Below are 11,044 nucleotides of genomic sequence, written 5' to 3' on the forward strand. Positions count from 1 at the left end.
CCCAGGTGCCCCTAGAACTCCAAATTTTCAAAAACATGTTTATACTGCTATTTCTTGATTTTTCAGTTTCAGATAATATCTTTAAAAACTTTTTTAAATATTTATTTTTCTTATTTTTTAAAAAAGATTTTTGTTTATTTATTTGAGAGAGAGAGAGCACAAGCAGGGGAAGTGGCAGGCAGAGGGAGAGGGAGAAGCAGGCTCCCCGCTGAGCAGGGAGCCCAATGCGGGGCTTGATCCCAGGATCCTGGGATCATGACCTGACTGAAGGCAGATGCTTAACTGTCAGAACCACCCAGGCATCCCCCCCCCTTTTTTAAGTAGGCTCCATGGCCATCGTGGAGCCCAATGTGGGGCCTGAACTCACACCCTGAGATCAAGACCTGAACTGAGATGAAGAGTCCATGCTTAACCGACTGAGCCCCAGATATTATTATCTTTTAACTTCCAACTACAAAAGATGAGGATTAACCTCATCATGTGTTACTCCCCAACACATATTTCTATCCTATCCTCCTGATATAGTTATTATATTTTTTATTGAAGTATAATTAACATAATAGCGTTATGCTAGTTTCAGGTGTACAATACCGTGATTCAGTAATTCTGTACATTGCTCAGTGCTCATCAGGGTAAGTGTATTATTAATCCCCTTCACCTATTTCACCGATCCCTCCACCCATCTCCCCTCTGGAAACCATCACTTTGTTCTCTGTATTTAAAACTCTGTTTTTGGGGCGCCTGGGTGGCTCAGTCGGTTAAGCGTCTTCCTTCGGCTCAGGTCATGATCCCGGGGTTCTGGGATCGAGCCCCACCTCGAGCCCCATGTCGGGCTCCTTGCTCAGCAGGGAGGCTGCTTCTCCCTCTCCCTCTGCCGCTCCCCCTGCTTGTGCTCTCTCTTTCTGTCAAATAAATAAATAAAATCTTTAAAAAAAACCCAAAAAACCCCAAACCTCTGGTTTTCTTGGCGGGCTCTTTGCCTGTGAATAGTATGCCCACTTCCCTTTCCGCCTCCATTGCCACCCTGACACCCGTGAAAAACCTTGTGGTGAAGGGGGGCAAAAAAAGAAGCAAGCTCTGAAATTTATCCTTGACCGCAGCCACCCTGTAGAAGATGGAATCACGGATGCAGCCCCTTTTGAGCGGTTTCTTCAAGAGAGATTCAAAGTGAATAGAAAAGCTGGGAATCTCGGTGGAGGGGTTGCAACCATTGAAAGGAGTAAGAGCAAGATTACTGTACCTTTTGAGGTGCCTTTTTCCAAAAGGCGTTTGAAATATCTCACCGAAAAATATTTGAAGAATAATCTACGTCACTGGTTGTGCATAGTTGCCAACAGCAGTTATGAATTGTTACTTCCAGATTTACCAGGATGAGAAAGAGGAGGAAGGTGAGGATTAAAACTCATTTATCTGGAATATTTTATATAAGTTCTTGAATAAAACTTTGGAACCCCCCCAAAAGTCTGTTTTTTGGTCTCTTCTTCATTTGTTCATTTGTTTTGTTTCTTAAATTCCACATATGAGTGAAATCATATGGTATTTGTCCTTTTCTGTCTGACATTTCATTTAGCATTATACCCTCCAGGTCCATCCATGTTGTTGCATATGGCAAGATCTCATTCTTTTTTATGGATAAAGAATATTCCATTGTGTTATATACCACATATACCACAACTTCTTTATCCATGGATGAACACTTGGGTTGCTTTCATATCTTGGCTATTGTAAATAATGCTGCAATAAACATATGGGTGCATATATCTTTTTGAATTAGTGTTTCTGTTTTCATTGGGTAGATACCCAATAGTGGGATTACCAGATAATATGGTAATTCGATTTTTAATTTTTTGAAAAACTCCATACTCTTTTCCACAGTGGCTGCATCAATTTGCATTCCCACCAACGGTTCATGAGGATTACTTTTTCTCCATATCCTCCCCAACACTTTTTATTTCTTGTCTTTTTGATTCTAGCCATTCTGAGAGGTGTGAGATATCTCATTGTGGTTTTGATTTGCGTTTCCCTGGTGATTAATTATTGAATCATAATTTTAGCGGAATCAGCATTTAGAAAATCATCAATATTTACCCACAGCTAAGCCAAGCAGTGTATATGTCTTTTCTTGTACAACTTTTAATTTCCCTTGAATTGATAATGACATCCCCCTGCCTCCTCCCCTTGCTTTTGTTTTATAGTTGCTTATTCATCTCTAAACTCACTGTTGAAAATGTAACTCCTCTCTCATATTCAAATGTATCAGGTAACTGGTCATAACATTTCTTTAAAGGAATATTCCTCGTGGAACTCTCTGTCCTTCAGTTCTGAAGTTAGACTGACTTCTCTTCTCTCAGGAAGTTTTAGTATATTTCTTTTACCCTAGATGTTCTATTATTTCATGATAATGTATCGTGGTGTAGGTCTTTTTTTTTTTTCTCTTTTTATTTTTATTTGCATTTATTCTGCAGAATTTACTCCCGGGCCATAAGTTTTTGTTTCTTCAGTTTCTTCTGGGATATCTTTTTCTTCTGTGCAAACTTCTCTTCTGATTTAGGAACAATCTGCTCTTTTTCAGTAAGGATCATCTCAATGTGGCAGGGAGAGCTCATGTATGGGTTAATCTGACCATGAGCCCTGTACTTTCTATGCCTCATCTTGGGGGCTTTGTTCACCTGGATGTGCTCAATGACCAGAGAATCAACATCTAAACCCTTAAGTTCAGCATTTCTCTCTGCATTTTTAAGCATGTGCAATAAAAATTCAGCACTCTTCTTGGGCCACCGACCCTGTGTCCAGCCCCACTGTTTGGCCCGGGCACACCTACCAACTCCACCACTGTAGCGACGGAATGGCACACACTGCTTCTGTAAAGTGATGTCTTTCAGATACTTGGTGGCTTTTCGTATATGCAGACCCTTGATGGCCTGGGTAGTTTCACGTGTGTTCTTAAAGTGAACACGAAGATTTGAACCTCTTGATTTACATGATTTTGTAGGGTTTTCTGGGTCAAGCGAATAGCGAACCATTTTCAGAGGTCACCTCAGGCCGCTTAGGGGAAGAGCGGTCTTTTTTTTTTTTTTAAGATTTTATTTTTTTTGACAGAGAGAAAGAGAGAGTACAAGCAGGGGGAGCGGCAGGCAGAGGGAGAAGCAGGCCTCCTGCGGAGCAGGGAGCCCGATGTGGGGCTTGATCCCAGGACCCTGGGATCATGACCTGAGCCGAAGGTAGACGCTTAACCGTCTGAGCCACCTAGGCGCCCCTCATGCTGTAGGTCTTTTTTATTTCTTGGAAGACCACTCAGTGGGCTCATTTGCCTAAAAGTTTATGCACTTCAGCTCTGGGATGTTTTCTCACATTTTTCTTTGATAATTTTGTTTTATATGTTCTCTTCTGAAACTCCTATTAATTGTATGTTGAACCTTCTAGACTGGTCTTTAATATTCCCAACTTTTTCCTTCTATTTTCCATCTTTTTACTTCTTATTTATTTATTTATTTATTTTAAGTAATCTCTGCACCCAATTGGGGCTTGAACTCATCACCTCAAGATCAAGAGTTGCATGCTCTACTGACTGAGCCAGCCAGTCTCCCACATCTTTTTGCTTATTATTCTATTTTCAGGGAGATTTGCTCAACTTTATCTGTTACCCCTATTGAATTATTAATTTCTGCATTCATATTTTTAATTTTCATAAGCTCTTTCTTCCATGAATGTTCTTTTTTTTTTTTTTTTTTTATTTGACAGAGACAGAAAGTACAAGCAGAGAGAGGGGCAGGCAGAGGGAGAGGGAGTTGCAAGTTCCCTTCTGAGCAAGGAGCCCGTCGCAGGACTTGATCCCAGGACCCCGGGATCATGACCTGAGCCAAAGGCAGACGCCTAACGGACTGAGCTACCCAGGCACCCTCCTTTTTTTTTTTTTTAAGATTTTATTTATTTATTTGAGAGTGAGAGCATGAGATGGGGAGGGGGGAGACAAGCAGAGGGAGAAGGAGAGGAAGGAGCAAACTCCCCGCTGAGCAGGGAGCCTGATGCGGAACTCAATCCCAGGACCTGGAGATCTTGGCCTGAGCTGAAGGCAGACGCCTATCCAACCAAGCCACCCCGGTGCCCCATGAATGTTTTTTTAATAGCACTATTTTCTTTTACTTTCACAAATACATGATCTTTTATATATTTTTTTAAGATTTTCTTTATTTATCTGAGACAGAGAGAGAGAGCACAAGCCAGGAGAAGGATCAGAGGAAGAGGGAGAAGCAGGCTCCCTGATGTGGGGCTTGATCCCAGGGTCCTGGGATCATGACATGAGCCGAAGGCAGATGCTTAACCGACTGAGCCACCCAGGTGCCCCAAATTCTCTGCCTCTTAAAAAGAAGTTTCAAGTTAGTTTTTTGGAAGTAATTTTGTTACCAAGGTTACAAATTTCTTTTAAGACAACTATTTGTTACTTGTGCTACTGGGAGAATGCAGTGATGCAATAATTCTTAGATTGCAAAATCTCTAAATCATTTGTATTTGCTATTGCGATATGGATTTATTTCTGGGAGACTTACTCTTCTAATTTTGTTTGACTTTGGTTAATGTTAAAACTAGGTTGCACGATGTTAACATATAAAGAGGTGACTCAAACTGGAAAATCTCAACCACAAATTTTAAATTTTTGCAGCTATTCCACCAAATCTGTTTTTTACATAGCAATAATAAAAAATGTACTGTAATAATGTGTATGCTTCCTACTTCTGCATTTACTAACAATCCCTAAAGTGAAAAGGATCTCAAATTAGAGAAAGAATAGAATTGGAAAAATTGAATTGGAGTGTTCTGAGCCACCCTCTCATTCATTCCTGGAAGATGTAGGGTAGTTCAATTATTTTATAGTATTGGTGTCAATCAAAATCTTTTCTCAAGTCTGATAAATATCTCCAACTAAGGTTTAATAGAATAATCAAGTTTACTTATTAGTTATCCTGGAGTCTTTGTATCTCAACAGGGGTCATAATATCAAATATCTATCTATGGCATTTTGGGCATCAGTAGGGAGTAAGAATATTTCAGGGAGCAGAACATTCTGTGCATTCATGAATTAAACAGGATTATAATGGTCCCCTTTGGAAAAAGATTTTGACTTTGATCACAGGAACTGGATTTGAGATTCATTTTTACAAATTACTAATCTTAGGACCTTGGGTATACCTTGTTTAGTTATCTATTGCTCTTTTTTTTTTTTTTTAAGATTTTATTTATTTGACAGAGAGAGACACAGAGAGAGAAGGAACACAAGCAGGGTGAGTGGGAGAGGGAGAAGCAGGCTTCCCGCGGAGCAGGGAGTCTGCTTCTCCCTCTGACCCTCCCCCCTCTCATGTGCTCTCTCTCATTCTTTCTCTCTCAAATAAATAAATAAAATCTTTAAAAAAAAAACTGAGTAGTTTAAAATAACAATCATGCTTTATTTACTCAAGATTCCAGGGGGAATAAGGGACACCTGGCGGTTAAGTGTCTGCCTTTGGCTCAGGTCATGATCCTAGGGTCCTGGGATTGAGCCCTGCATCAGGCTTCTTGTTCAGTGGGGAATCCTGCTTCCGCCTCTCCCTGCTGCTCCCCTTGCGTGTGCTCTTTCTCTCTCTCTCTCTGACAAATAAATAAATAAAAACTTAAAAAAAAAAAAAAAAAGATTCCAGGGGGCATAAGTCCTTCATTCCTGAAGGAAAATCTGGATGGTACATCATGGTGGTCACCACAGGATCTGCAGCTTTTGGTAGAGGGACTCAGCCTTCTTGTCACGGCTTGGCATGAGGAAGTTGGGGAATAAATACTCCATCCTTACAGTCCTCCAGACTTCTGATCTCCTACCAGTGCTCTCTCCTATGGACCAAACCCAGGAAGTCATAGGACTCTGTGGGTTTTGAGTCACAGAGCAGGGTGGAGAAGGGTGAAGAGTGGATCTGGAGGGACAACAGAAGATATTCAGCAGCAGAAGATGAGTCTAGCTTTTGAACATTAAAGGCATATTGAGTTAAATAATATCCTGATGCATGCTTCTTCTTGGTGGATTAGAGGAGTGTTCTGAGCCACCCTCTCATTCATTCCTTTCCTTGCTCCTTTGCTTTCATCCACCTCCTGATAAGTTAACCTCACTTTTCATTCTACCATTTAAAAAAAACTCTGCCTCATTACTTCAGCTTAAAACATGTTCTAGTTCATGAGTTTGGCTTTTCTCCTGACTCTATTTTATTTTTTCATCCTTCATTTAGCTGCATACACCCACCTACTAGCCTCGTAATATTCTTCATCCAACCTCTTCCCAGGCACCTTTCTTTCCAAGCACCAGCCCTCTGGAGAATCTTTCTTCCCCCAGCCTCTTATCCTGGCTTCTTGATTAAGACTAGAAAGAGGTAGGTTTCAAGGTATTGAGGTAGGGCACATGAGAGATGACATGAGGGTGGAGACCAAGGGTATGAGGGGAAGGTTCAGTTTGGTGGATCTCTGTCTCTGCTTACTACAGTGTGCTTTGTGAAGCTATTATCCAAGGGTAAAATGAATTCATGGCCTGTCCTCACATTCATTGTTTCCAACATACTCTCCCATTCTGTCTAATGTATTCTGATAAAGTCCTACCATTTAACTTCAATAATCATCTCTTCCTTGAAACTCTTTGGCTTCCATACATTTCTGCCCCCGGATTCACTTCATTCTTTTCTACCTGTTCCTCAGTTTTTTCGACTACTTTGGTAGACAATCCCTCTCTCCTCTTTCCCCTCAATCACATTTTTCTCCCCTTTGCCTGATAGCCTTATTAAATATATTCTCTATGGGCATCTTATTTTTTTTCTCATAGCCTCAACTATCATTCATGTGTGCATGACTCCTAAATCTGAATCTCCTTCCCGAACTCTCTTTGGGATTCCATTCCAGAGTTCCAGTGGCTGGTGGGATGAGACCACAGCACTTCTTCCCAAGCTGGTACTAAAATGTGCTTTCAGGTTTCTTTTTATCCTTTTTTTTTTTTTTTTTTTTTTTTAACTCTTCCTCAATCTGTTTTGGTTGTTTTCATATCATCCTGGCTTCCTTTAGCCCGTGTTAAAACAAACTTAACTAACACCAAATTGCCCTGCAGAGATGTCATTTTATACCAAAAGCTCTCCCTCTCCCCCTGTTTTCATCTTCACAAAATTTCCTTTTCAAGAACTCAAAGGAAACACTTATCCAGAAGACAATCACTATTTTGTTTTCCTTTAAAGTATTTAACATGCTAACTACCAAATATTTACATTTTAAACGTAAGCCTAATTGAGGAGTTGTGTGTCTCTGTGTGGGAGGAGGAGGGATAGTGGCAAAGTGTTGAGTCTGTTTGAAACCCTACGGTCTCTAACCGGAGAAACTGAAAACATAGCAAACAAGCACTCCGCTCTGAGAGGGGTTGGACTAATTCACCCACTTTCTTCCCCAAATCATTTGGAATTTCTTTGGGCATTTATCCGGAGAATGGTGTAAGGGATTGAAAGGACAAATTTAAGCAAGAACTAAGAAGTTAGACTCTCAAGACAAAATTAAAAAAAAAAAAAAAGATCATTCTTATCCCGCTCTTTTATATCTCACATTCATAGACTTTTAAAAGCACATTTAACCTACAGGTATCCATGGAAACCGACCAAAGGGAAATTAGAAAGGAGAGGCATTGCAGTACCATTTCTATGCGAATTGATGTCTGATTTTCACTAGCCCAGCACTGTTTTTCCTCCCAGGTCTTGGTGTTTATTACAGCAACAATTACCTCAGTAACAATTCCTCCAGGCTAGTTTTGTTTAAAGGTGCCTAACTTACATAATTCACCCAACTGTTTTCAAAAACGTTCAGTCCTTCATGTCGGAAGTTAAAATACTATCTTTATCTCGCATCTGGTTCTGCACCAGAAGCCTATCCCCAGCCGGGCAGTGCCACGAAAGCTCATGTGCACCTTGGCCGCAAGGTGCTTTAAAACAGCCAAGAGCCGGCGCGTGTTTGTGTGCCAGATTATGAGTCCTGCAACCTGGGTACATAAGAAGGATGCTTTCTCCCTCCCTTTCACACTAAAAACAAAGCAAAACAAAAAACAAATCCAGCAGGTATCAAAACCGTCCGAACGCCTAGGGAAAGCGCGCCAACCACACAAAGAAAAGGCGGGGGGCTACTGGGATTCAAAATCTTTTCCCCAGGACGAACACCCTCCCGGACCTATCGGAGTTAACTGCGCGCTTGGTCGTAGCCAATAGACACAGCGCTTCTGGTTCAGGTCCACCCTGAAGACTGATGGACGTTAATGCAGCCCAATGAAACAGTGTGATGCTAAAGAATTAACCAATACATTCGGAAGGTGGGTGGAGTGTAGGCCAGGGGGTTGGCGGTGCCGTGTCATGGAGGCTCAGTCTCAGAGCAGCCATTGAAGGGGAAGGAACTGCGGTGTGTGTGTGTGTGTGTGTGTGTGTGTGCGCGCGCGCGCGTGTGTGTGTGTGCGCGTGTGTGCGCGTGTGTGCGCGCGTGCGTGTGTGTGTGCGTGTGAGTGCGCGCGAGTGTGTGGACAAGGAGGTGGGGGCAGCCGAGTTAGAGTCCCAACTCCTTGGACTCCATTTGCTATTCTCTTCTTTCTCCCCCACACCTATCTGGAGGTGGTGGGCGTTTATATTTGCTTTTCTTTTCATTCATTTCCAAATCTTTTAAAATTTAAGGGTTGGGGGTAGTGGGAAAGGCAGGAAAGGGTAAGGGAAGGGAGTAGTAGCAGAAGAGCAGGAGGAGGACATGGAGATGAAAAAGAGGATTAACCTGGAGTTAAGGAACAGAGCCCCGGAGGAGGTGAGATGACTCAGCCCCCTCCCCTTCCCCACCAGACCTGTATTCAGAGGATCGGGTTTCTGGGGGTCGGGTGGGTGTGTGGGGAGGGGTAATGAATTAACCCCCAGCTGGGGTTAGGGTTGGGGGGGATATTTAATTTTAAGTGTTAAATCATTAAAATCTACTTAAAATGGCGAAGGGTTTAAGTTTCTAGGGGCGTTTTTGTGTGCCTGGGGGCTTAGCCTCTTTAGGCTCTCTTCGAGTCGGGAGTCCAGGCCTGGTGGGGGCGGGAAGCGGAGTGCTGGGGGCCGCTCCGCCGCTTGGTTCCCTCCTCCTCCCAGGGGCCGGCGGCGTGGGCGCGACCCCCCAGTCCCACTTGCCCCTGCCGCAGCCATCGTCGCCTGAGAAGTTAGTCCAACTTTTCTGCAGTGCTGCCAACTCTTTCTTTTTTGGGGGGGTGTCCCCGGGCTCGAGGCCGTGGGTGTGTGACGTCGCGCCGGGCGCGGGCTGGGGTCCCTGGCGGAGTCTGAGGACCGCCCGCGGCCGGCGGCGCCCACTCCCCCGGGAAGCGGCGCGCGCCGACCGCCGCCGGGCGGAATCTGGGTCAGCGGTCGCTTCCCCCGCCGCGGGTAAGTTTTGGGAGTCGTCGCAGAGACCGGAGGTGGGGAGGGGACGCGAGGCGTAATCCTCTTCGTCCCCCCGCGGTGTGACGATATTCGGCGTGTCGTATCGTAGTGGCCGCAACTCCGAATTTGATCCCTGGAGAAGGTTTCACAAAACTCAACAAATCGGTCGTAGTAGTTTTGTGCTTTAAAGATGGATTCGGCGAAACTAAATGATGCGCTCTTGCTGCTGTCGCCGTAGTTAAAGAGACGGCCTTGGGAGGGGCCACGTGAGGCTGGTCGCGGTCAACTTTTCGGGGGTCGGACGGGAGGCGTTTCCGCCTCCTTTTCGAGGGCGCCTTCTCGGCTTCCCCCAGCCCTTCCCGCCCGGGGCGGAGGGGCTGGGAACCCGGGCCGGGAGGCGACTCGTCTTTCTCTTGAGGAGTCCCCGCCGCCTGTGGGGTTTTCCGTGGGTCGGAGCGGCTGGTCGCGAGAGCGCGGCGGGTGGCCAGCGAGGAACCTCGCACTTCAGACCGCAGGGGAAAGCGTCAAGAGTCTTGTTAATTGTGTTAATTGAAATAAACACTCGAAGTGGAATATAAGGGATGTAGTTGTTTTCAGCAGGGGCGGGGGTGGTGCCTGTGCAAACCAGCGCAGAAGATGAGTAGGGTCTGTGTGGGGGGCTGTGGCGGCGTGCGGAGTGGGAACCCAAGGTCTTTATGTACTTTGTTTTCTTTATGTATCCCTGAAATTAGCAAAGCGCAAGGAGAAGGAAACAGTCGCTACTATCATCCCAGAGAGATCTGGGAGTTTTCTAGGGCCCACTCTTTGGGGGCTTCAGGAAAACAAAATCAAACTTTAAAAACTGCCTCTCAGGAGCACACATTTAGAATGCTTTTGTATGTCTTGGGTTGGAAAAGTAGATTTGCTCCCCTTTACCCTCTTTCGTTTACCTACCCTACCAGTAGTAGTTTCCTTTCCAATTTTGGGGGGTGCCAGAGGTTGCCTTTTTGCAGCCTCTCCTTCCTCCCCTATGGTGTAATAACGGTCTCTTATATTTGTATAGCTCTTTACAGTTTACAAAACACTTATTGTGTTTATCATTTACTTTTCTCCTTCGACAGACTTGTAAGGTGGATTGTATTGTTGTAGAATCCAAATTAGCAAACCGAGTCCCAGGGCAGTGAAGTTATTTACTCAAGTGGAAGAACTGGTTTTCTGACGCCAAATACCGGCGTTCTCCTCCGCTCAGCTGGACTAGGAGTCAGAAGATTGAGAGTGGAGGCACAGCTCTGTCATACTAACTGGATGACCCTAGCCAAGTCATTCTTATTCTTACCCTTTGGGCCTTGGCTTCCTTACCTCTAAACAGGAGACCATAGGCCTTCTCTGGTCTCTCAAATAATTATTTCAAAGTCATATTCAGGTAGAGAAGGTGGCATTCCTTGTTGTTAAGTTTTTAGCCCTCAAAATTCCTCAGACATATTTTTGCATTGGGAGTAGAGATCCAGGGTCTCCTGTCTCCCCCTTAGATTAAGTCCTTTTAGGTGCACACCAGCAAGTTTTGTTCTACAGCTCTGACCTAATAGGAGGATGCAGCCCGCCCCCCCCCCCCCCCCCCCCCCCCCCCCCCCCCCCCCCCC

General features: G+C 44.4%; 2 protein-coding genes and 1 pseudogene across 5 annotated transcripts in view; 2 read left to right on the plus strand and 1 right to left on the minus strand.

Annotated features, from left to right (window-relative positions):
• The first annotated feature begins 991 nt into the window (after positions 1–991).
• On the plus strand, positions 992–1,399 carry LOC116627318 (annotated as a pseudogene).
• A 1,069-nt stretch (positions 1,400–2,468) lies between these two features.
• LOC116627363 (60S ribosomal protein L17-like) lies at positions 2,469–3,030 on the minus strand. Its single transcript, XM_032397129.1, has one exon. The coding sequence runs from the start codon at positions 3,021–3,023 to the stop codon at positions 2,469–2,471; it is 555 nt and encodes a 184-aa protein (XP_032253020.1). The 5' UTR covers positions 3,024–3,030.
• Positions 3,031–8,372: 5,342 nt separating this feature from the next.
• The window catches only part of ANP32E (acidic nuclear phosphoprotein 32 family member E), a 16,968-nt gene continuing 14,296 nt past the window's right edge, over positions 8,373–11,044 (plus strand). For 2 of the 4 annotated variants that reach the window (XM_032397091.1, XM_032397094.1), the window contains exon 1: positions 8,373–8,820. In XM_032397091.1, the coding sequence (XP_032252982.1) occupies positions 8,767–8,820 (54 nt within the window). In that variant the 5' untranslated portion in view covers positions 8,373–8,766. The other 2 variants (XM_032397092.1, XM_032397093.1) reach the window with 2 other exon arrangements.

Source organism: Phoca vitulina, unplaced genomic scaffold (genome assembly GCF_004348235.1).
Source record: "Phoca vitulina isolate PV1807 unplaced genomic scaffold, GSC_HSeal_1.0 scaffold96, whole genome shotgun sequence".
In the NCBI taxonomy this organism is placed as follows: domain Eukaryota; kingdom Metazoa; phylum Chordata; class Mammalia; order Carnivora; family Phocidae; genus Phoca; species Phoca vitulina.